The sequence below is a fragment of the Fukomys damarensis genome, unplaced genomic scaffold (genome assembly GCF_012274545.1).
Source record: "Fukomys damarensis isolate Sample0158 unplaced genomic scaffold, DMR_v1.0_HiC HiC_scaffold_24, whole genome shotgun sequence".
NCBI classification, from domain to species: domain Eukaryota; kingdom Metazoa; phylum Chordata; class Mammalia; order Rodentia; family Bathyergidae; genus Fukomys; species Fukomys damarensis.
Window position 1 is genome coordinate 31,761,137 of NW_022900936.1, and position 27,759 is coordinate 31,788,895.

Here is a 27,759-nt window from a genome sequence, read left to right on the forward strand (position 1 = left end):
TTTGCCATTTTATATTTGTTGCCTCTAATAGAGGTTAAGTTCTCTGAGAGCAGGAACTCCATCTATTCTGTCCATGGCAATATTTCAAACATTTAGTGCAATATCTGAAATAATTTTTGGCATAGAAGGTATATGTACTGAATAACTATTGAATTAATGAGTGAGTGAATGTAAGCAAAGATTCTAAAAGTTCCCCAATGCCTTATGCTTCATGGACTGCTCTTAAAAGATTGGCTTTCAAGATGGCACTCTAAAGACTCTGTGTGTATGTGGCTGTGTGTATGTAGGTGTATGAATACATGTATATGTGTGCAAACAAATAGTTATATGTGTATGTGTGCAATATGCAAATGGAGATAGAATGTTCTCACAGACTGGCACTCACTAGAAGCTATAAAATTTTTTAATGCCACAAATATTCCAACTACTTCTCACATAAAAATGTGAAAGTATATTTTGTATACATTTCTTTTTATCGAGTTTATTGGTAATTTTTCAGTATACAGTAGTTACATTCATTTTGTATCCTTACATGACGGATCTTTGTTCTCATTTTTTGCCCATACTCCTGCTCTCCCTTCATCCCCTCTCCCCTCCCCTATTTATAAAGACTTTGTTTCCAATTTTTCCTTTTCTCATATTTTTTCTTTTCCCTTATTACCTTTCCCCTACCCTTCCCACTTCCCTATACTTTTAGCCCTTTTCTTCCTATTTCACATTAGGATAATTTCTTAAAAGGAATACTAATTGATCATGATCAATATTAGGAAATATCTATAATAAATGTCAGCTCAATTCACTAGTCAATTACTTTTTACAGAATATTTATAATTACATGGAAATTTTTTACATATTTCTAAAATAAGTATGGAAATAAATTCATGTTTTAAGTGTAGTTATTACTGCTATTAGTATTACTAAGGGGCCATAATTTAAATTAATTTAAATATGTCATTAGGAGTTAAATTTTACTTTGGTTTCAAAACTATGACCCTTATAGTTTTAAAAACAAAGTAAAATGAAATATATATATATAACATTTAAACTAGAAAATATGACATTTCAAAAATATTTCAGTTTAAATAGTATTAGACAAATATACATAGAAACTAACTAATATCTTTTTAAAGCATTCTGCTAACTCAGTAGGTTGGCAGAAATTGGACCAACACTGCTTCTTAAGTCTCTGGTTAGAATAAAAGAAGGCATGAGTTTCTAAAGAGTATAAAAACCATGAAATAATTCTCTTTGTAAACCTGTCCATAAGTGCTGGAAAATGACAAGAAAAAAAAATCTTCATTTTGATCTTCTATCCCACTCTGTACAAAAGATAACAATAACACAATGCTTTTAATAGAAGTAATCAAAATTAAAATAGTATACATTCAGTATCTAAAACACTCTTTAACAAGAAAAGCAGCATAATACTCTGAAAGTAAAAAAATGAGATAAATTTAAAATGGATGAATAAGAGAAGACAGAATTTCAGCAGTTTAGTTTTACTTTCTTAAGAGCTATATGCACCCAATAGTATTTTTTACACCTTACTCATTTTTCTTGATTTTCAATTTTAAAAATGTTTCTGTATTGCAGAGGGAAGAAACTGTGCATGGAAATGAGTTTAATTTGTATGAATAAATGAGTCTAGTTGATTCCACATTTTTCTACATTTAATTTATGTGCTAGCATCTAATATCATGGAGAATGTATGTTTCATGATGACAATGTGGGTTTTCAGTTTTCTTGATTACGGAGCTATATATATAGTGGTGAAATCTTGATCATTTTGTTGATTTAACTTTGCTACTTCAGTTTTGTTTTTTTTTTAATGAGAAATTTGAATCATTTTTCTTTTGAAATATATCCAGAGAATTATATTCAGCATTAAAATTTCAAATGGAATAAAGGGGTACTCATTTAAAAAGTGCTCTTCTATAATGCTGTAATCCCCAAAGGGAGAAGAAAATGACAAGCCAGAAAGCAAAGCTTCTGTTCCAAGAATAGCTCCTACTTTAATTTTTTTTTTTTGGTACTGGGAATTGAACTCAGGACCTTGCGATTGCAAGGCAGGCACAGTGTCACTGAGCTAAATCCCTGGCCCTAACTCCTGCTTTAGTTGACCAGAAGAATCCCTCCAATGGGAAGTGTGAGTGGCTCAATGACTCCCAGAAGTCACCCCTTCATGTTGGGAGTCAAGGAAGGAGGATGATCCCATCGAGGACTGATGTGCAGTTTGTCAAAACAGAGGAGAACTGCTGTGCTTTGAGAAGTGTCCAAAAGTTTTCCACCTCTCTTGTCATGTGCACACATTGACAAATTTTCCAAATGGAAAGTGGATTTATACTTTGTGCCGAGATTTATCTAAATCAGAAGTTCAGTATGATTGTGATGCTCCCAGTCACAATTTGGAAAAAAAGAAAACAGAAGGTCTTGTTAAATTAGCACCAACAGATAAAAGGAAGTTTGAACACCTACTTTTACTTCTTTACTGCCACGAAATGAGCCCGGCTTTTCTAGTTCAAAGGCTTTCTTAACAAGTAAAATATGAACGTGACAGACCTAGAAGTGATTCAGGTCACTCTGTGTTTGAATCTCTACTGATATATGAAAAAAGTAATGAAGATAAAGTCAAACCAGGAAGGAAACAAAACAATTTCCTTTGAAATCAAACTGGCAGCAAGCTAGTGACAAAAAGATTGTAGTTTGTACCAGAAAAAAAATCATAAAAGTTATTTTTAAAATATTTCTTAAAGTTTAGATAAAAGACTTGCTTTCTTCAAATAAGGAAAATGTTTGGCATTAGTTGTCCACTGTAACTTTCTACTTACTATTGCTGTAGTTTAGTGTAGTGTAGCTACTAAACGGTTTCTAAGAAGTCAGATGTTTTACACACAAAAAACATCTTGTAAACACATTGATAGCACTTTTTATTTTTTTATTAAAATTCACATTAAAATATTAAGTAATTTTATTTCATTTTTAGTTTATGATAAATTTTTATTTTATTTTTAGTTGGCTGATGATAAAAGTTACATTCTATTTTGTTTACCAATTTTAGATACATAATTTAATACTAATATTTTAATTTTAATTTTAATTCAAAATACATACATATTTTTAAAAAATTAAACATTTGGTTTCTTTTTTAGAATTCAAAGCAATCTTTAATACAAAACTCTGTAAATGTCATAATTTTGGCATTATACAGATTTAGTAGTGCAGTATTGGTGGTTTTATTCCTGACAGCATGATCAATACATATAGCAGACAATTTATTCATCTTCTCAGAACTCTTCATATCAATTCCTGAGCACTCACATGATGAGACCACCCAACTCTGATCTGTCTGCCTCCATTGTTTAGATTAGGAAAGGCTATCATTCAATGATAACCAGATACTCAATTGCTGTTGTTATGATTATTATCACAGTCAGTATTACTGAAACACTTAAAACTTTTGTTGCTATTATTGTTAACAAGATCTTGCTGTTGCCAGACTGACCTCAAACTGGAATTCTCCTGCTCAGTCTCCTGAGTAGTTGGGATTATAGGTGAGTACCACCACCATATTTAGCTAATATACATTCTTATCTTTATTTTTCTCTAATTGTTTTTTTTTTGTTTCACCTGCACATAGATGATATATGTTCAATGTAGTCATTCTAAATATGAGCATGTGTTTTTTAATTGATTTTTATTTTTAATTCCAAAAACACTTATCCAATGATTATAAAAAGTAATCAGGATATTCTTACAGATTATCAATATTAACATGCTTAGTTTGTCTGAACCCTGTCCTTTCAGTTATAAAGAAAAAAAAAAAACTGTAAAGCCAGTCAACCATTAATATCAGGTCTTTCTTACCAAAGAGTTCACAATACTTTAAAGGGAATGAAAAAAGGCACAGATTTTTCTTTAAACTTGCTAATAAATTGACAGGAGTGGTGTTGAAGGCTTGTAATCCCAGCACTCTGGAAAGCTGAGGCAGGAGTATTATAAATTTGAGCCAGCCTGGGCAATTTAGTGACTTAGTGAGACCATGTCTCAAATAAAAAATGTGGTTGGGGATGTATCTCAATGTACAGGCTCTGTCCTAGATCCAATCCCCAGTACTGCAAAAAGCAAAACAAAACAAAGCTTTCCAATGTGCAAAAAATAATATCTTTAGGTTGCAGGGTTTTGTTTTGTTTTTTTCTTATTTGAAGTTTAATATTCTCAACTGATTTAAACCTCACATTATCATTCCATTGCTTCAGTTATACTGAGTTGTGTTGATCTTACTGCATGGCTATTCCAAATTGGTCTGGTTGAAACAGCTCATTAATTCCACCAATAATCTCCATCTCCAGTTCCCTACATATTTACAACCCCTGTTTACTTCTGATACTGCAAGTAGAGCATGCACAAATATAAACATACTGGCAGGTTACTAAGCCTGAAGGTAAGAGCTATTGTTCAGCTTTGAATATATTACTTACCAATACCTGGTACACATTAGATACAAAAATATGTCTGTAAAATGAAGAATTTTATAAATTGTATTAAAACACATGATAGAATATGTAGTGAATAAAGTATATTTATAGTTAAAATTGATATATATCTCAAACTCATCAGTGTGTTAAATTGAACTTTCCTTAGAATGACTCTAACTTCTCTCTTTCCATACTCCCTCCCCACTCCTTTCTCATAGGTGTGCAGGCGTGAATGTTGTACATGTGTACAGAAAGTTCGTGCTCAGATACATCAGAAAAACATATTAACTTGATGTTTTGTGTGTGTATATATACCACAAATACAAATTACACCACAGACACGAATATGCTATCAGTATTTTTCTTTCAGAAATGAAAAAAAGTAAGGTAATCTTAAACCTCTCACATATAAAAATATAAGGCTGTTCTAGAAGCAATATTCAACAGGTAATATTGAGAATAAAAAAATGAGAAGTAATATTAATTCTCAATAAAACTGCAGAAAATGGCTTAATTCATCACATAATATAAAATGGAAAAATACTGATTTTTTTACCAAAACACACCCTTTGTTATTTATTTATTTATTTATTTGTATTTTTTGGTACTAGAGATTGAATTTAGGCCCTTGTGCTTGTGAGGCAGGCAGCGCCCTTTGCTATGCTTTAAACCAGAAATAAATTATATATTTTAGAAGGACTTTTATATTAAATAACATGTCATGAAACAAGATTTTTTAAAAAGATGGAATTACACCAAATTTAAGTATTAATTTCTTATATGCTCCTTGAAAAAATTACTTTTTAAAACTTACAACTGGTAACTGTAGATAATGAATACATACTAAAAGTATTACAAGGTAATACCACCCTCCATAAACACATATGGTAGCCTTTGAAGAAAATCATGACAGTTTTGTACCATGGTAGTTGTTAGAGATACAAAAGTGAATAAGAAATAGATGATCATGCTAGGGATTTAGCTCAGTAGTTCTGCTGCCTGCCTTGTAAGCACAAGGACCAGAGTTTGATACCCAGTACTATATATATCTCAGAGGCACCATGCCTATCTCGCAAATGCAAGGTCCCGAGTTCCATCCTTGGTACCAAAAAGAAATAAACAAAAGATCCCTATTTTCACTCCATATTAAATTTATCAAGGAAGTCATACATTAAGAGTTTTTCAAAAATTATTTTCTTAATCCCATAAAGTAAGTGGAGAGTAATAAAAAAATGACAACAGGAACACAAATCCAGTAGGAGGCTTTAGAACAGGCCTCCCTAGGAAATGAGGTTTGAAGAAAAGAGATTTGGTCAGGTCAGCAGGTGCTGAATGGGATGATTCCAGTCTGGGGAAGAGGATGGAAACATAAGGTACAGAGTTCAGCAAGCAAGGAAACTGGCACACTGACTAAACTGAAAGCCAGCTTGCTTGGCTGGAGCTGAGAGATCACTGGGATCCCCATGTAGAGAATTTCCATGAAGGCTGAAAGTTTAGCTACAGGTCACAGTAGTTACTGAAGACTTTTAGCAAGACAAAGACATGATCAGAAAACAGGGAAACAGATATTTACAGCCATGACAGCATATGGGCAAGCATTACGTTTCATTAAATAACACCAATATTCAGAAATTATACAGTCATTAAAAGATTAATGATTTCAAAGTTGAAGAAATATTAGATTTAGATAATGAGGAAAAAATAAAGGCTCTAAAAGGGTTAGAAACCATTTGTTTTAAAGACTAAAATAAGAATAAAAAGATCTCTTAGTCTTAAAGCAAAGAATAACCTCAAAATTATATTTGATATCACAGTCAATTCATTTATTTTCAGGTGGATATCAGGAGTAATTATGTTTGTTTAGTCACTACTGAAGAATTATATGAGAAGAGCTTCCAATAAAGAACAGACACAGCCTGTCCTAGGTTGGAGATATATATATATATATTATATATATATATTACATATCTCACATATAAATCTGTATATAGTATGTATATACATGTTATATAACTATACATAGTAAATATAACTATACATATAATCATATATAATTATATATAAACTGATACATATTAGTAATATATATATATAATTCCATATTGTATAATTATATATAAGTATATACAATATAATATATAATGTAATGTAATGTAATATATTATATATTAGTAATACATTTTATATAATATAATGTAATATAATATATTATATATTAGTAATATATATCACTTTATATGTAAAGTGTTGTATAAATCTCAGAAAGTTTCTTAAGTTCCTGGATATTAGTCAGTTCTTTAGTCCTCAAAGAGATGCTTCCCCCTCAGGAAACCACTGACTAAGACACAGGAAACAGCTGACATCATGAACTTTTATCAGACCTCTCTTAAAGCTAGTGATTTTAAATTAAACAGTGCCATTAAGTCTCTGTGATGTGCAGATAGCTTTGTTTTACTCTGATGATTTCCTGAAAGCTTCGCTCTGCACCACAGGCCAGAGTTCATGTCTTCAACAGAGAACAGCCTCAGGAAAAGGACTCAGATATAGCTCCAACTCTTGACACTATTGGCAAGGGTAAACTGATGTCAACTATACAACTTCCAGTATAAAACAGTGACTGAGTCAGGACTTCTAATTTTCAGATACAGTGGGCTTCACAAGAATTAATGATATAAGACTGACATCACGGATACAGACATCTATTTTATTTTGAATCTTTGAAAAACTTTTCTTTTCTACATATATAAGGAAAGTCTTTCCATAGCCTATAAAAATTCATAAATTATACTTTCTAAATGAAATTAATAAATTATACTTTCTAAAACAAACCACTAACCCTCTACCACTAACTCACTAACAGAAATCTACCACTAACCCTCTCCACCAAGTCTTCATATTTTACATGTCAATGAATATATTTACAAAGGCTCAAACTTTACATCAAGATATAGCTGAATGAATTCACTGTGCAACCAATGGTTACTGAGATGGTCACATTAGAGAATAATGCTTAGATAGGACCAGCTGGTTTTCAGGAACTAAGGTTAATTTAGTTATGGATCCACTGCTGCAAAGTTGCCCTGGGAAACCTGGCCTTCTGCCTGGCTCACAAGGAAGGTGTAACCACACAAGTCAGGGAGAACATTTTCTGGCAGGCAAAGAATGTTAAGGAATTTGGGTGACTCTGAGAAGAAAAGAATATACTCAAAGGTATTGCTCGTATTCATACCAAAACTTTCACATAGAATAAAGGTTTTCATCTTAGAAAAAAGTCATTCTTTTTGTATGTATTTTTCTTTCTGTCTTTGTCTAGCCTAAAAGTGGTTAAAATTTCCTAAAACACAAATGTTCAAATGTTTGTTGTTGGACAAATGGAACAGAAACACTATATAGTTAATTTTTATATTTTACCACTAAACATCCACTAGATATTAGTGACCTTCAAATTACCCTTTTTTGTATTTATAAATATAATAGTTTGCTCATCACAATATCCTTAAGTCTTGGCTTTCACATTTACAACACAAGTATCCCATTGTACAATTACCTCAAATAAGATCAATAATATTTGCTTAATATGTAACTACATGACAACTACTTTTTTTGTTTTACCTACAATGTGACAATAATAAAACAGAATGATTAAATTCACGATAACAGTAATTTCAGCTTTTAAAAACGCAGTTCAGCATCCATGTTTCCAGTAATATTCAATAAGATGCCAGCTTTAGAGTATGCTTTTGCATCATGTTATTACTATATTAATAATCGAAGAGTAGTTTAACTTTGCACTTTACACATGATTGTATATTAGAGAAATAAAGATGATTTTATATTTTAAATCTGAAAAGCCAAGTCAAAATATTTTGCATGATATATGTCAATTTGTATTAGTTAACCTTTTAAACAGATAAGGCATGTGCTTAACTCACACTCACCCATGAAATTGAGATAGCCTTCTCCACCAAGTGCATGAGTAATGAGTCGAATCATTTTATGAAGCTGTATTCCACGATCAATAACTGGAGTGAAAGGAGCTAGAACACTCATGTTTGTATACATTTCAGCATCCATCAACCAAAATGCCAATGTCTTATCACCTACCAGTGCCTACAGAAATAAAAAAGCCACTGAGGTAAATGAAGATCACAGGTATGAAGCAGTACAGATGCTGCCAGAATAACACAAAGTGCACAGGGGAAGACAAGGCAGGAGAGGTATATTCATTATTACTAATTTCATCTGTTTTCCAATGGCTACTTTCTATGCTGATGGTGCACTGGTAAAAACAGAGACCAACATATGTGTTTTTAGAACTCTGTGTGTGTGATCCTGAGGATTGAACCCAGGGCCTTTGCACTGAGCTACATCCACAGCCCCTTTATTTTTTATTTTGAAACAGGTTGTCCTAAGTCACTAAATTGCCCAGGCAGGGCTGGAACTTGCTATCCTACTATGTATCAGCCTCTCAAAAATTACAAGCATGTGCCACCATGTCCTATGTTTTCTACCTTTTTTTAAAAAATATAAATTTGGTTCCTCATTATATTTGCTATTTAATCTACATTTAGTCTGTTTTATCAAAGAATGATAATAGATAATGAAGGCAAGCAGCTCAGAAATGCCCCGAGAAACTTCCTAACATTCTCAATTACTCATGCTAAAAATTAGGTAATTAAAGCAAATTCAACACTGATACAATAGCATATAGTGAAATGTAGAACACAAATTAATCTTTTTTTTTTCACATTTTTTCTTTTCCCTTATTTTCTTTCCCCTCCCTTTCCCACTTCACCTTTAGCTATTTTCTTCCTATTTCACACTATCAATTATACCATTTCAACCTTACTTTTAGTTTTTTCACATCAGAGAAACTGTTTGGTACCCAAGTGTCTCCTATTTATTTCACTTAAGAGTATAGCCTCAATTTGCATCCATTGATCTATAAATTCCTCTAATTTTTTGTTCTTTATGGTTTTATATAACCAATTCCTAGTTACATATATTTTCTTAGTCATTAGAAGAGAAAATCTAAAAAATATATGTTTACATGAAATGGCTAATTTCTGCTGAAATGGAGAAATTTATTCTTTATTTTCAGTCTTCCTAATAGGGATACTTCCTAATAGTGATACTTCTAGGAATTTAATATTTTTACTGCTCTTTTTATTTATAAAACAAATTATATTTTTGATGTGTATGAAGATTATAGCTAAACAGCCTTTGTTTTCTAGAACAGAGGCTTAGACAGTTGGCTAGGTAATGGCCTACTCTAGGATGAGTGACCTTGAATGACAAGCTGAAACCAACAGATCTGGATTAAGAAAAGCCTTGCTCTTTGGACAGCACTTTAGACTGCATTAGAGAGACTGAATGAAGCTGTAAGGGGTGCAATTAGGATTTTCATGACAGGAAAAAATGAGAAAACTTGTCCTGGGCATAAAAGAAAAACTCTAAAAGAAGGAAACCTAAGATAGAAAATAAAATTATACTGGATCAACACAAATATTCTCCTTTATGATAGAGGTAAATATATAACATTTCCAAAGGTAATATACAAATTATTAATTACAATGTGGCAGGGTAAACATACTGCATTATAAAGCTAGAATTTCTAGATCTAGAAAATTAAAATGTTTTCAGGTGTGAGCTTTCTTTCATATAAAGATATTCATATGAATGAAATATGCTATAGTAACTGTACTAAACTATAGAAGCTTGTGCTTAGATATGTTTTTAAGAATGACAGAGTGATACATACTGAGGGAGGTATGAATTTATACATGTGTTCCTTTACCTGATCGTGGCTTTCTGCATAAGCAATGCACTTTTCAAGGTAGCGCCTATTTGTGAGGGTATGTACTATGTTTCCCATATTCCAGTCTTCATCTTTAAATTCTTTAAGTAGCTAGTTGCAAGACAGAAAAATAAACCTGTGAGTAAACCATTAGTTTTCTTTAAATCTCAATTCAAAGGCATACATTATATAATTGCAAAATGTCTGACATGTAGATATTAACTCACCAAAATATCAAGGATATCATAGCTTAAATCTTTCAGGAAGGCACAGCTTTTAGTTAGAATATCTGACAATGGTGTACCATGTGTATGTATTTGGCTTTTGTACAGATGGTTTAAATCACAGTTACAGATGTTTGCAACGTTCTTTCTGTAATTAGTGCTACCTCCTAATCAGTGCCTACGAAAGTGAAATAGTGCAATGTCTTCCTGTAACTTTCACAAATTAGAGGTATACTTGCTACATGTTTAGATTTGAATAAAAAGTTTTAACGGGTAGAATGTTTTCTTCCATTTTTAAACAAGGATCACTAAAACAATCATTTCAAAGTTTAAATGTTAATTACCATAAAATACTATAATTGTCACTGTACTTTGTTTCCACTCCATTTTCTTCAACCAGATTTATATGGCTAACATTGCTTTGACTGGGTTGATCTTGCCAAGGTCTTAGATGGTCATCTCCTGGGGCAGTAACTGCTCTTACTCCATTTCACAGTTGGTGCACAGGGCACTGTTGACTGTCTCCCTTACCAAGAATTGCTCCCTTTCTTGGTCTATCCACTGAAACTCTTGTTTTATTTCATTTACTCTGAACATCCTGAAAATTCTTTCTCAGGCTATACTATAAAAGCTGATATTCCTCATGTTTATGTACTGAATACAGCCTCTCTCTTTTGCAAAATACTCTTTCTACAAATGAATTCACTGAAATGGTCTTATAATTGTTTCTCTCCCCTGCTAATTGATTTGTGCAATTCCCTCACCTTGAGTGTTAGTGAAATCTGTGAACATGTGGCTCTCCTCTGAAGAAAATGTAAGATAATAATTAAGCAATGTTTTAAACAGCTGAACTTGTGGTTGTTTTTTACCTACCTAATCCCATTTTGGTACCAGATTGTACTACAGATACATGGAAGAACTCAGTAGAATCTCTGATGAGATGAATTCATATCTGGATGAAGTTTTAAGAATCTTTCTTACATTTTCCTTTGCTGAGTTACTTCCCTATGGAGTTCAGACCTGTTTATTCAGTCTCCAAAGTCCCACTGGGAATCACTGGGCACCAAAAGGCAAATAACCACGGGCAGAGTACGAGCTACCTATACATGTTCACACCCAATTTCCCACAACCTGTGAATGAGTGACAGAGCAAAAAGGACTTTAAAGAGTACTTAAAGTTGAGGCTATAAATATGGAGAAAATATCCTGGATTATCCTTTTTGACCCAAATTAATGACATGGATCCTTCTAAACAGGAAATGTGAACTCCAGAGTGAGAGAGGGATTTGTGATGCTATTGTGCTGACTTTGAAGATGGAATAAGAGGCCGTGAGCCAAGGAACACAAACAACACTTAGAAGCTAACAGGGGCAAATAAAATGTATTCTATCTTAGAGACTCCAGGAGAAATAAATACCTTTCCAATATCTTCATTGTAGCTTGGTAGGAACCATTTCTATGACAACCAAATCTGTAAAATGCTAAGTTTATGCTGTTTTAAGACACTATGTTTTTAGTAATTACACATAACAACAAAGGGAAACCAATGTACAGGCATTTATGAATACGTCCAACCATTTTGTTTTCCAGTTCTAGGGACTGAGTCCAGGTCCCAGTAGAGGCCAGGCAAGCACTCTACCCCTGAGGTATACCTCAGCAATTTTTGATAAAGGTCCAAAAGTAATTCAATGGAAGAGTAGACTTTTCCACAAATGATGCTGGAAGAAATGGATATTCACAGACAGGAACCACAAATTAAATCAAGGTAAGATATTTATATCTTGCACACATATGAATAAAAACTCAAAATGGATCATGTACATAGAAAAATAATTCAGAATGGATAATGGATGGGAATATAATAGTTAAAACTATCATACTTTTAGTTGAAAATAGAGCAGAGCCAAAGTATTTTTAAGCATAATACCAAAACAAAGAGCTACAAAAGGAAAAAGAATGATAAATTGGCTTTCATTAAAGTATTTAAAAAAATAAAAACTTTTCAAAAAATCCATATGAAAGTAATAAAAAGATAAGCTATAAATGGGAAGAAAATACTTGTCAATCATATATGCAACAAAGGAGTTGAATCGAGCATATTAAGATTCTCAAAACTCCACAGTAAATAAACAATCTAATTGTAAAATAGTCCAGATATAAGCAGACATCCTACTGAAGAGGATATATAGAGGCAAATAAAAACATGTAAATATTTTACCAGCATAAACAACTTAGGGAATATATATTAAAACCACAGTGAGCAATAACTTCATACCTACCAGACTAGCTAAAATAAAACAATGCCAATAAAAATGCACATGAAAACATAAAGAATCAAGATCTCTCATATATCACTATTGGAAATGTAAAAGGGTACAGCTACTCTGGAAAACAGTATGATGAGTCTCTTTAAAATTTAAATAAGTAACTACCATGAGACTCAGTAATTATACTGTTGAGCATTTATCCTGTAGCAAATACAACATATAGTCATTAAAGAGTTCTATATAAAATATTTATAACAGTTGTATTCATACTAGTTACAATATGGAAACCATCTAAATGTTTTTCAGTGCATCAATGATTAAACAAACTGTGGTATACCATTCCGTGGAATACTATTCAGGAATGAAAAAAGAATGTGCTACTGATACATGCAATAACCTAGATAAATCACCAGAGAATTTTGATAGGGGTAAATATCAATGCAGAAATGTTACATACTACATCATTTCATTTATAAAACATTCCGGAAATGACACAATAAGATAGTATAAGTGGTTGGTTGCCAGAAATTTGAGGGTAACCGCAAAGTACATATGGCTAAAAGGCTGCATGAGGTTAGCTGGTGTTGATGTAAGCATTGTGTGCCTTGAACAGATCGATGTCAATATACTGGTTATTACAGAGTACAGTAGCTTTGAAAGATGGCACCACTGAGGAAGATATTTCTTACAACTAAGTGAATGTACATTATCTCAATATAAAAAGTTTAAGTACTAAGTACTCAGTAAATATTTGGTGGGGTTAATAAATCAGAACACAGAAGTGATACATTTCCTAATTTCTACTATATTTATATGTTGCCATTACATAACTACTTAGTGGCTCAAACTTAGTAAAATCAAATGAGATACAACAAAGTTGACATATATTAGAGAGTCAAATGTTTATTAAATATGTGTATGTGGCACTGCCTTCTACAGTTCCTTGAACATATGAAGTAGTAAAATGTTTATTAGGTTAAATTTAACGAATTGGAAAAAAAAGTCCATCACTATTCCAAGTACAAAAAAATATGACTGTGAGCTATGAGTGACAGGAAAATATTTTACATTGATGTACATTTTGAAATATTCTTGAATCTGCATTAAAAAATAAACCTCATTAGGAAGAGGCTAACAAGTAAGATTTGAAACGTCTGAGAGAAAGTAGATTATGTTGAAGACTACAAATATTAAAACAGGGGAACTGATAAAGTTTACACCAAGGAAAGAAATTTGAAAACCACAGCATTTAAAAAATGATAACAAATACAAGGCTACCTTTTGATTAAAGCCTAAGTAATTTACATTTGATTTCTAAGTCTAACAATCTCTGTAAAACACTGTTTAAGGAAGTACTGCGTAGTTCACAGAATTACTGTAAATGAAAGAGCAGAAGTCATGTCTGTAGAGATTTAAATATCACCGCTGTGCACTGTACAAATTCCTTATGGGTACAAGAAAGCTAGTAGGAGATGACTACAATAATCACACCCTCAAAATAGGTTTTGACTTTTCTACAAAAAGTTAAGCAATTGTACCATTGTAGACTCATGGGTCCACTTCATGCCTGTGTAGTACTCATTAGATACCTTTATGTATATATTTCTGATTCCTTTTACATACTCAGCCCATGATTGCAAATGTAGGTACTCAGAAATGCTCCATATCAAACCTAAATTGACTTTCACCTTTTAGGATATATAGATATAGATATAGATATATAGATATGTGTGCTTTTATATATTTATGTATATTTTATCGAGTGTGTATAAAATCCACACTTGAACTATCACTAAATTTAATAAAATTGCATTGAGAAATAATGTGTAAAGTTCCACGTATAATTATAGTATTCATTCCTATTATCTGGCATAAGGTAAAGACATTTTAAATTCAGAACAAAAAAACAGATAAATTAAATTTTTTGAGGCAAAGCCATAGTATACAGCAACTACAGGGAATTAAAGAGTAACTTCTACATTAACACAGTTCATTACAGGGCCGTACTTCTTCTGTCTTACTCCTGGGAAGTTTGGACCACTTGTGGTACATGTATGTCTGTTCCATTGGGTGGATGTCTATTATTTTTATTAGTAAAATGACTGAAAAAAATGATTAGATCCATTTGTACCACCAAAGTACAAGCTGCCCAATGGGACAGTCACCATCTATCACAGGTGGCTCCAGTATATGGGGACATGTTAATGGGTGATGTTGCAGCAGAAATGAATGCTTTGATAATGTTCAACATGTTTAAAGTATCAGCACTAAAGTTGCAAGCAATTATATTAATGAAAATCTCTTATGAAAAAAGCACAAGGATCAACACACCAATAGGAGAATCACAGTTAATTTATAATATCTATAACTAAAAAAAAAGCTGAAGAATAAACTAGCAGAGTCTCTACAGGGAAAATAAATATTGACATGAAATCTTACCTGAATCCATTTATCTGGAATTGCCATGGCTAACCGATAGTCAAAACCACCCCCTCCCTGGGAAATCGGAGAGCACAGAGCAGGCATTCCTGACACATCCTAAAACAAAGTGCATCAGCATTATCCATCCATCTCGCTCACACATTTTATAAACACAAAAGTACATGTGAAATGTAACTGCTACGTGTTTCTCTCCATATATGTTCTAGTCTATGGTTCACAAGGGAGTAGATTTACTGCAGGACACATAATATATAGGATTATCTTATAATACTCACTCAAGAGGTCAAATGCAGAAGAAGGCAAGAAATCTGTCCACACACTAGAGATTTGAAGAATCCAGCAGACAGCCTGGATTCCATGGAAATGCCTTGGAAGAGTCCATCGGGAAGACCCCAAGGCCAGTGGTAGAAACCAGAAAGCCTGCCCCAGCAGGGTAAACAAACTGTGCCAGACAGCTGAGGGATCTGCACTGGAGCCAGAAAGTGATGCTCAAGGCCAAGACCAGATCTCCTCCAAGAGAACAGCAGCCATTCCTGGTGACAGCAAGGACCTGGGCTCCTCTGACAGAGAGAACAGCCAAGTTCTTATCAGGAAAACCAGCCTTGGCAAGCTTCTCCAGGAAAACCAACAGCACACAATCTTCCTCTCCTGTTCTCTCTTTATGACTTTCTGGCAACAACCCTATGGTGTGGGTCTTCTACACCAAGAACCAGGATGACTCAGATCAGCTGGGAATTCCCACTCAAGCTGATCATTAATTAGTCTACCATAATATACTCCACAGACATAGATTGTATCTGTAAGCACTACCTGATGAGTTAACACATTAAATGTAAAGCAACAAGATGGCTTTTATCACAGTAAGATATATGGAGAATGGGTGGGAAGAGCTTTTTGAGTGGAGCCTCTGGTTTGGCAAATATTGAGACAATGGCCACTGAAGTGAAGGGCTCTTGAAACAAGAGGACCATTAATGGTGAAATCAAGACTTAGACGTGAACTATTTTCAACTAGGACCTTTCTGCTGTTATTTTTTTTTAGTAGTAAAATGACTGATAAAAATGATTAGGTCCATTTGCACCACCAAAGTACAAGCTGCCCAATGGGAGATTATCAAAACTATTGATAATCAAATAATTAATCAAATAGATTAATAAGTTTAAATTAGGTATAAGAATCCCAAAGTAATAACAGATATTACAACAAATATAATAAAATATGAACCAAGTACTTATCTTTTCTAACTCCATATTATCCTTCAAGTAAATACTTTCCCTCAGCTTCATTTCTTGAGCTACAATTTTATGTACTCTTCCCTATCGTACATCTTGACAGCTCAAATGCCGTTTTTACTATAGTAGCATCCCCAAACTCTTACCAAAGAAAACAAAAGTAAGCGTCTGACTTCTAAATAAAATAACTTATTATTTTATGGAAGAAATGTATAGATAAATACATAAATAGTACAATACAGCAATATGAAAATAAAATTCTTGTCAATAATATTTTATTTCTGCATAGTTCTTTATAGTTGATTAAAAGCAAAAAAAGGTCACCAGTAAAGAAAGCATTGTAAAGGTTATATTTATCAAAGTATAAGTCATAGTTCCTCAGATGGTATAAGTATTTAATTTAATTGATTATAAGCCTTGGCCAAACATATATACTGAACATCAAGCACTACACTGGAATCACACACACAATGCTTTCCCAAGATTTTGCCTGACGAGATAGACATGAGTAATGACTTGTGCCAGTCTGGTGTTAAAAATCAAGATAATTATTCTTGAGAAGATATTAAGATATGTTCTGTATTGTACTATCTGAATGTCCTTTCAAGGAAGAGAATCTCTAAGAAAAATATATGAATAATCTGCAACAATGCATAAGATTCTAATAAGATTAGTGACATTTAGAAATGGGAAGAAAGGAGCTAAAGGTGTAGGGAAGGTGGGATGGGAAGGGGAAGAGTAAAAACGGAAAAGAAAAAAATGTGAGAGAATGAAAAGATGAAAATAAAGTGTTTGTAGATGGGGAGGGGAGGAGGGGGTGAAGGGAGGGCAGAAGTAAGGGGAAAAAATGAGAATCAAGACCTGTCATGTAGAGGTAAAAGATCCCAACAATGAATGTAACTGTACTGTATCCCTAAAATGTACCAATAAACTCAATTAAAGCTGAAAAAAAAAGAAAAATATATGGATATTAATTTGTCTTGATTGTTAAATGAATCCTAGATAGATGTCCCATTACACATGAGTGGTTTGCAGCTCTCTTTTAAAAATGGACAGCTGGTGACTATACTTCCAAAAATGTAAAAGAAAAAAGAGGTAAATATAAAAGTCAGGAAAATAAATATACTTTTACAAATTGGAAAAGTACCAAGAGATGGGGAGGGGGTTTAAAAAGAATTAAGATGAATTATGTACATTTGCCATTCCCTAAGATAAATGTAATCACTTGTATACTGCAAACATGTACTAATAAAATAATTTGAAAGTCGATGCCTGAAGATATTTAAAAATGAATGTATTTTGAATGAAATGTATTTATTCTCTAATATCTAAAAAACACATGGCTCTTACAGGGGGGAGGTAAATCAATTAGAAATCATTTAAATTAATAAAATAACTGCACAGAATGGTACATATATTCTAGAAAAATTATTTCAATCACAATTTTCATTACAAATAAATTCATATTTCTATTACATAACTTTATATAAAATTACATTATTTATTCATTGCACATTTCTTTTTATAATAGTTCATGAGGATCAGTTCTACATTTTGAAGAGACTCCCACCAGACAGAAAAGTGATATATTGAAATTGATGTAGTTTTCAATTCAAGTAGAATAAATTGAAGATACACCTTGTTTTTTAAAAAAAAATCTAAAACCAAGTAATACAAAGTAGGCTAAAGGCTCCAAGTTTCATTATTAGAAACCCTCATAATCAGAGAAGAACTCCCTGGATGATAAAACCATTTTACTTGAAATGAATGGAAAGATCAATGTAACAATTTTAACTTTCATATATTAAATAATTGCTTCTTTTTCTTCAGTAATACACCTTTGATTTGTGCTGTCATTAATTGTCTGTAGTAATTTGTCATATATAACATCTCTGCTTTGGATTGCTATAAATATAATTGAAAAAATAATTAATTTTTGAGGTTTAACAGATAAAATTAAAATACTATGCAAAAGAATGCAAAGTTTAAAATAGTCTGATCTTACTATTTTTTAGATGCCCACCACTGAACTCTTATAGTGCAATTTAAAAATGTTAAATTCAATTTTCATATAACTCCTAGTTAGAGGACTCAGAAAACCAGGGGAATTTTAATACTAACTCTAAATTAGCATAAGCATTTAACAAAGTTCCTAATTTATCATATTTATCACCAAGAAGGGAATTGTCAGTTATGCACATACCAAATTATATCATTACAGTGCTGCTTTGGGACAGTTAATCAAGAACTTTCAGTAATCATGAATAACTATGAACATTTGGCAATCCAATAGCACTAACATAAACAAGAAAGGTAATAACATCAGAACAAGAAAGGCTTGAGAGAAGCTTGCAGGCAGTAATCCATGCCATTCTAATGATTACACCAGAAAAGAAAAATAAATAAATAAATAGACACACATAAATATTCAATTATTTGCTGAAGGTCTCAGGGCAGAAGGGCCTTTCCACTGATGAGGATATTTTATTTTCTTACAACTGGCATTTTCTCTTTAATAATGGAGTGGTGACAAGTAATTAGTATATATTATCGCCTAACAGGAAAACAGTGACTTCTAAATAATGTGCCACCCATACAAGATAGCTGTATTACAGTCAGGGTACAATGCCATTTACGCAATTACTGATAACATCAGAATAATTATTCAAATACTGTAGGGTAATGTTCTCTGTTAAAGGGAGTCAGAAGATAAGAGATCATTATAGCTTTACCTCAGCTATTGTTATGGAATCTGGATATAATGTGTGAATCAAATGATTTGCCAACATGAGATAAACCAAGGCATCTTCATCTACGTGTAGTCCAAAGTATTCATTATAATCACCAGAAAAACTCTGACCTAAAGAACAAAAAGAATCAATATGGATATATTATGTCAGTCAACATGCATATCTTAATTCTTGTACAATCATTTCTGAAATTGATATAAATTTTATTACTACAGCAAAATGTAATGATAATGTTACCATCAGCAAATGTACTAACTAAAAAAAATTCTTTTTTTTCATACTCAGAGTTTAAACAATTTTGCAAAATAGCTTCCTGCAAATAGTCCTGGTTAAAACAAAACAAAACAAAACAAAAAACAAGTGAGGGCTGGGTATATAGCTCAGGGGTAGAGCCCTTGCCTAGTACACTTGAGGCCCTGAGTTTGATCCCCTGCACCACAAAATAAATAACTAATAAGTAAACTTTAAAGGTTTAATTTTTAAGTAAATTGTACAACAGAAAAATTATATGATACTTAAACTCTAAACTTCAATTTGACACAGTTCAGGTCACATCACTCAAATGATAACAATATTTTAGTTGATCCCTATGAAATAAAAAATAAATATGAAAACCATTATGAAGCTTTATATAATATTTATATTATTTTATATATTGCTTTAATTTATGCAAAACAGATTTTCTAGATGATCAATTATAATCAACCTTCCTTTCATATCCTCTTTTCTCATTTCCTAATACTGGATGTTTAAAGTATATTATACTTACTTGAACACTACTACTTACTTTCTACTCTTTCAGTACTTTACTCTTATTTTTATACTTATATCAAATTAGTGTTCAACACTAGCTTTTTTGTTCTACATCTCTATGTCTAAATTTTTTATTGTAATTTTTTTTCAGACTGAATTCCATCATTAAGAAGTATTTTCAAGTACTGTATCATCATGGAAATTTTATACAAATTTTTTACATTTATACAGTTTGGTAGTAATTCAGCCACCACATTTCCTTTTTGATTCTGTCATTATTTTGTATAATACTGAGTTGACAAAAATGTATTTATTCAAGATAATTATTTGATATAGATATATGCTATATACTAATTTCAATAGTCAAATTAATTATATCCCTCAACACCCACAGTTACTATCTGTGCATGTGTGTACATGGTGAGGACCCTTAAACTCTGCTCTTATTACATTACAAATAAACAGTACAGTATTAACTACAGTCATCATACTATACATAAGAGCCTACAAATCTATTCATCTTATAATGAGAGCTTGTATCTTTCGACAAAAATTTTCCAAGTTCCTCTAACCTCTCAGCCAGCGGCAAATACTATTCAACTATCAAATTTTTAAGTCATATATTGTTTCCCCAAAAACACTGATCTAGTCTAGCCAATTATTTCATCCAAAAAGTGAATTACTTTTCCTTCTAATATATTTCCTGATGAATTTTGATGAGTTTATACATTAAATATTCTTCTTTAACATTAATTATTTTTTCACAAAATCAATGGTATACTATATGTTCTTTTTCTGTGAAGTTTCAAGTTATATTTAGTTGTCTTTTGTTTCTACATTCCAAGAGAAACATTTTAAGTATTTTCTTTCACCACTTCTTGGGCTCTCTACAAATGAAAAGCCTATCTCACATTGGTGAACTATGGTTAATTTCTTCAACACCTAAATCCTCTGAATATATCTTACACTCGGCAGCAGAGGGAGTTTTAAACTAGGAGGTCTTAATTGACTTTTGCCAGTCTTATCTTTATATCCTCAATGCTAATTTTTCCCCAAATTTCTTTTCTTCAAATATTATTTTAGGCAGCATCAGGATTAAGAGTAAATAGCACTCTTTAAATACATAAGCTTCTTTTGTTAGCATCCAGTTTTCAAGATTTATAATCTACAGTCCCCTACCCTTTCTTTTGTTTGTTTTTTTGTTATGAGTGTTTGGCCCCAAGTTTCATATTCTGTAATTAAGATACTGAAATCCCACTTTACACAACTTTTAAGTGGTTACTGTTTTTAAGTGATTAATGTTTTTAATTCATGAATTTATATTGAAAACCACATTTGAAATACACATATTTTCTTCACTGTAAAACATGTACAAAAACATTCACAAATATTCTTTTATAATTTGTTTATAATTATTTTCATTGTAAATGCTATCATTATAATTTTTATCATATTTATTTTTCATTGTAAATGCTATCCTGAGGATGCTATACAAATGAATTCCCTAAGCTTTTTCTTAACTCTACCTATTATGTAAACTATTATCATTAAAATTGTTTAGTTTGTTGATATAGTGTTTTGCTATTGAGTTTTCCTTGAATCATTACTTAATCTAGGCCTTGAACACAGTTTTTTCCTACCTCAGCCAGACTCTTGATTGCTCAGATTAGAGGCGACTGATTGCCAACCCAACCAGTTTAGTATAAAAATAAGAAAATACAGTGAAAAGAAAATATTATCTTTTACTTTCTTATAAAATCTATTTATACCTTAACTCTTGCCACAAAGGATCAGAAATGACAATAAAGATGATACATACAATGTAACAAGTAAAAATGAAGCCACCAATAATTATCACTACAATTTCGTAAATGAACCCCAAGCCTGGATCTATTTATTTAGTAGAGAAATAAATAAATGAAATCACTAGCTCCATGTGTAATATGCCAGGTTACCTACCCATTCCATGGTGATGATACAGCATGGATGTAACACCATCGAAACGAAATCCATCAAAGCGGTATTCTTCCAACCACCATCTTATGTTGGACAGAAGGAATCTTAAAACTTCCCAGCTAAAATATTAGATAAACATGTTTTAAGCACAAGTTAATATTTTCTTAATTGTTTATTCCTTTACTAAAGTATTAAGATGCATAAATCTGTCAAGAATATAATATACAAAGTCCAGACGATTAACAAATGATTCATTTGTTAAATGTAACTCATTCTAAAGGGAAATTAAGTTTTATTTTAGTCACAGAATAAGTTAATATCTAAGAAAAACAAAAAATTTGGGAAATGAATAACGTGGATTCCAAGAGTAAGGAGTCTGTCTTGTTCAACACTGTGTTCCCAGTTCCCAGAATGGTAATTAGGCATAATAGCACTAAAGAATTTTCATCAAGATGCTTCATGTAGTATATAACCATATTTATAATTTTCTCTCCTTTCAGAAAATACATTTTCATTATCAGCAGAAAAAAAAGTACCTTCAATGATTGTTTAAAATATTTTTTCAGGTTACATTTTTACCAGGTATAATTCATAATAAAAAGGAAGAGATTTAAAACACCTTAGATTCAACCACAAGGTAAGTGATGCAACATTTATTACACAATTGTTTTGTTGGGCTCAAAAAAGAAACCTAATTATCAAAAAACACAAGTTTAATACAGTAGAAAGTTTTTTTGTTGTTGTTGTTAAAGAGCTACATGTCCATAAAGACAGAAGGAAAGCAAAGAACTATATAACTCAATTAAAAAATACCACACGAAACAAGTCTATTTTGGACAGTTGAAAAGAGGGCATCATCAATTAGTATTTTCTTTAGTTGTACAGTTATGGTTGAGTTGTCTATCATATTACAAATGTGGTTTTAAGACTTTAATACCTCATTTACTTTAATGACAAAGCTGTAATAGTGTACACAAATCTTTAACCCAGTTAAAATTTATGTATTTTTTAATCTGTCCCTATATTAAAGAGCAATCTGATATAAGTAGAAATTAAGACATCACAATCAATTCCAGAAATGTAAATTTAAACTTTAGGGAGAGATGAGTATTGTTTGTGATTAACTTTAAATAAATTACTTTAAATAAATTACTTTGAGTTCTGAAAACTTAGTGAAAGTTTTTTTTTTTAAAGAACAAAACACACTAGAGAAAGCTAGATATGAAAAGAGCTGGAGAGTTTAAAATGTTTAAATTAGACAATGATGAAGGTAGAATTTGCTTATATTTTTATAAAAAAATATTAACTTACAGCTTAAGAGGGTAAATCACATTTAACAAGAAATAATTACACAGAGGTAGGCTACAACTGACTAAGATCAAAATTATTCTATGTGGAAATATCCAACTACTATATAAATTTGATTTTTTCTTTTAATTAGTAAACTGCATGTTTTAGAGAAGTATTGGTTTCGCGTAAAAATTGAAAAATTGTCTTTGTTTTTTATTTTTAATTTTAATGTAATAAAAGTATATATTAAAGAAAATATAAAAACAATTTCATGAAAAAGTAATTTTTCATAACAAAAATAGAGATAATAGAGAATACACTCTGTATCATGATTTTAAAAAATGTTTTTAATTGCTAATTTATTTTTCAACTAATTTCCTAACAATACTATACCCTCTTTTTTGGATAAAACATTTTAATTATTAATAAAGTATCTCTCACAGTATAATTTTTAAAATTTGGAACAGTTTCTTCCTATTTCACGGTATCTGTTATACATATTTTGGTTCTTATTTACATTTTCAATTTCTCAAACCAGAGAGACAATGTTATTATATGACAATTTCAGAAAAAAGACATGAATGAATTTGCATGTCAATAATCATTTGAATGTTTTAAAAACTACATACAATATATACTTTTCTAATCTGGTCATGGACTAGTAATGTATATTTTAAATTTGAAAAATAAATTGAAAGATATATTTAGCCCAATATATTCTAGGAGAAGAACAAAACTTGTTTAAATGCTAAAAAAACCTTGTAAGATATATAAGAAATCACAAACTGTCCCTGAGCCTTATCTGACATGCCGTACTGTTTTGTTGGTCACAGTGACTGCAAACCTTTTCGAGCTTTAAATGATACAGACAGCCCACTGCGGCACATTGTGTCATAGATTCACCACACTGGTCTGGCAGAGTATTTTTCAATTTTTCATTTTGAATTCCTGAAGACGAACTCAGAAAATTCTAGCTCTCCCCAGTTCCGGTCACTCCACACTTTCTTACATAAGCCATCTCCATCACCAGCTGGGACTTGTGTACATTAGCTATCAGACTCTTATATATACATCATGGACTAAAGGTTTTCTAGAAGACAACAATTTCTATATAAGAACTCTATCCCAATATCTACAAAGATAAAATAAAATGAAAGAAATTAGGAAATGATGCTGTAATGCAATAACTAACAGAAGAGGAAATGCTGTGAATTTAATCACTGAAAAGAAAACATTGCCCTATGTCACATACTTGATTAAAGGCAGAATTAGTAAATGTTCTTCTGATTCTGATAACCAACATACTTATTCTTTTCTTGATCAAAGAAGTTCTAAAACTGTACTCCACGAAAAAGATACATTTAAATCTAACTATAAGAATGGATAGATTCTTGGTAAGAAAGAATTTTTAAAAACTCTTATGATTTCCAGAAAAAAAGAAACAATAATGAAAATGGACCACCAAATTAAAATTTTCTATTGAGTAAATTTCATTTTTTAGATCAATAAATACTCTTAACCTGACATAATATCTTTTAAAATTCTTTTTCAAAAAACATATAATAAATCACTGTAAGATTAAGCATACAGGAATAAATCAAATTTCTATTACTTCCAAAAAAAGTCTTTTTATATGTAATGATTCATTAATGAACCAAAATAGATATTTTTCACATAAGTGGGACAGAAAAACAAAAGATATATGATATTTTAGGGGAAACTATCTAGGACAAAATTAGTACAAAAGCAATATCTAGAAAGTTTTAGTTTGTAAAAAAAAAAAAAACACCTCAGGAAACAGTTTCACAAAAAACAAAATCAGAGCTAAAATTTTAAAGTTAGTAGCACTAAGTAAAAAATAAAGGTTAAAAAATTCTCTGGTTACATGATTATAAAACTAGATTATTGGAAACAGGCATAAATTATAGCTTTATAATGGTTACATTTTATTAAAAACCTTTGTTGTATAAAAAAATTAAACTACTAGAGCAGTAAGTAGGGGAAACAGAAAATCATAATATATACTCCAAATTTCTGTGGTATGAAGTTTGTATACTACCATAATAAATTTAGACTAAATTACTATATAAATTAATCAGCCTGTTTGAACTAATTTTAAAACACACATTGATTTTACTAGTACACTAACTAGTCCCTTGAAATTTACCATGTAGACTGATTTATGGTCATAACATAATCACATCACACATATGAGTACATATCTGCAAACATAATGGAAAACACATAGCTGAAGTATTATAAAGCACAGAGTATTACAGTGCCATTGGAATAAAGATGTAGCTTTTTAAAAATTTTTAAATAAATATCCAACTTGATAAAATTTATTTATTTTATAAGTATATTTATCTTAGATCACTGAAGTCACATTCAAGAAGAATGCTGTTCCAGTGGTTCTCAAAACCATCTTGGGTTTCAGTGATTCACTAGACCAGTTCACAAGAAGACTCATTATATAGATGTAGTCAGGACTAAGATTTATTAAAACATAAACATATACAGCAAAATCAACCAGAGAAAATGTGCATAAGACAAAGTTCACAGGCATCTAAGTATAAATTCTAAAAGTCTGCTCCTAGTCCTGTCTTAACTCTTTGAATATACTTAACTGCTCTAAAAATGTATTGTCATTACTTGTGAAATGTTACCTTCTAAGAAAGCTCACAAGAAACTCAGACTGCAGAGTTTCACTGAGAAATAGTGACTAGGTACCCTACACATTAATATATATCAAAATCTAAATCGCCAGAGGAAAGCAGGTGTTCAGAATAATCATATAGTAAAAGAATTTAGGCACATTGAACATGTTCTCTAAGTTTACATACACTATAGAAGGACAATCTTATAGGCAGCTATTTCTCATGATAGCAATCTTACTTCTGCTATGTTTAATTAATGTCTGCACAAAAGCAGAATTTAACTTTGACTACAGAATCATAAAATACAGTGCATCAGTTCATGAACACTTCTGTTTGCAAGCAACTCAATTTGCAAACAAAAGCATTCAGATAAATTTTGCTTTGGTTCACAAACTTGTCATCAGGTTGACAAATAGGACCATGGTAATCTTCCCCACATAAATACAAATGAAGCCATGTTCCCCAAAAAACAAATTCAGTTTGTAAACCAAATGTAGCACTGTACAGTACTGTTAAAAGTTTCTCAGGAAAAAGAATCTACTTTTCAAGCCATTCTGTCTCAGAGTTACCTGTCTCAAAACCAATCAGAGGATTTTTAAATGTACATTAAAAATCTAAATATGGAAAGACAACCAGCGGAGTTACTCTGCGCTATATACCTTACACAGACAATGAAACCATTAATCTCATAAATAAATGGCATAGTTTCCCGAATCTAAGCTTTGCCTTTTAAATGGAATACTAAAAGCTTAAGAAATATTTCAGACGTGAAAATACATAGTTTTGAAAGATGTTCTGCACTACATCTACTCTCATAATTTTCAAATTCAGCTCTCACAAGTTCCATTTTCATTCTTTGGGAAACTGAGAAGAAGAAAAGCTATGATGTATTCCAAACTGTGACTGAATTAGAATCATTGCTCAATGTGCTCTCTAGTAACAAATGAACTGAATCATCATACTGAATGGTTTGCCTTGAGTCAAAGTATGAAAATGTCTGGCAAAGGATACAATAAAAAAGGCAATTTACTTTTTCTACCTTAAAATGTCATCAGACAGTCCATAACACAGTTGATATATCCAGGTGATTGGAGTCCAGTAAAAAATATAAAGCAGAATTTTCAAACACAGTTTTACTTAGGTGTGTTCCAAGATAGAGATTTTTAAAGTTGCTCTATGGACATAAGGATGCTAAAGCCTATCTTTACAACCCCCTGGGAATCCTAGTGTACAAACAGTTTGGAGAATCTAGATGCTAAGTTTTAGATAGCAACATGAAAAATATTTACGGTCACTATTATCATCGATCACCATGAGAATGTATGAGAAATAAGCTATTTTGGTTATTAACACATGTTAAAAAACTAACACTGTCATTCACATTACCTATAATCAATTGATTAGCACTCTTCAATTTCATTTTCTGAAGCAGAAACAAAACTTTTAAAAATCCAGAAAAAGATAATTAAATGCATCTAACTTTCTTATAAATCATAAGCCACTAAAAATGTTTAAATCACAGGTGTCTAATATAGAAACTGAATATACAGATGCATAATATACGCATTCAAGGATTTCTGGCAATCAAAATGATGAAGATTCTAATTGGTTTAGGTGTTTGAAATACTCAACCAGGAATCAACTAATGAGGATTTATTAAGGAAATTTCTGTCACACACAGATAATTCCAATATTAAGGTTGCTAGAAAATATCCCTAAAATCAAAAACAGTTGATTGTCTCACATTCTGCCAATAAACTTTATAATGAAATAAAACACAGCCAAATTTTCTTGGCAAGCAAATATAATCAGATATAATGACATTTATTTAATGAAATTACAGTTTATAATCTAAGCCTATTTGCCTAATGTTCTATTTATTTGCAGTCCAGAATAACCTCTGAGATTTTCAAAAT

General features: G+C 31.4%; 1 protein-coding gene across 1 annotated transcript in view; it reads right to left on the reverse strand.

Annotated features, from left to right (window-relative positions):
* Positions 1-27,759, reverse strand: part of Gbe1 (1,4-alpha-glucan branching enzyme 1) — a 267,726-nt gene that overhangs the window by 64,856 nt on the left and 175,111 nt on the right. Inside the window, exons 8-12 of the mRNA XM_010602875.3 lie at positions 21,900-22,015; positions 19,170-19,297; positions 15,203-15,301; positions 10,273-10,383; positions 8,414-8,585 (exon numbers count right to left, since the gene is read on the reverse strand). Of these exons, the coding sequence (XP_010601177.1) occupies positions 8,414-8,585; positions 10,273-10,383; positions 15,203-15,301; positions 19,170-19,297; positions 21,900-22,015 (626 nt within the window). The remainder of the gene's footprint in view (positions 1-8,413; positions 8,586-10,272; positions 10,384-15,202; positions 15,302-19,169; positions 19,298-21,899; positions 22,016-27,759) is intronic.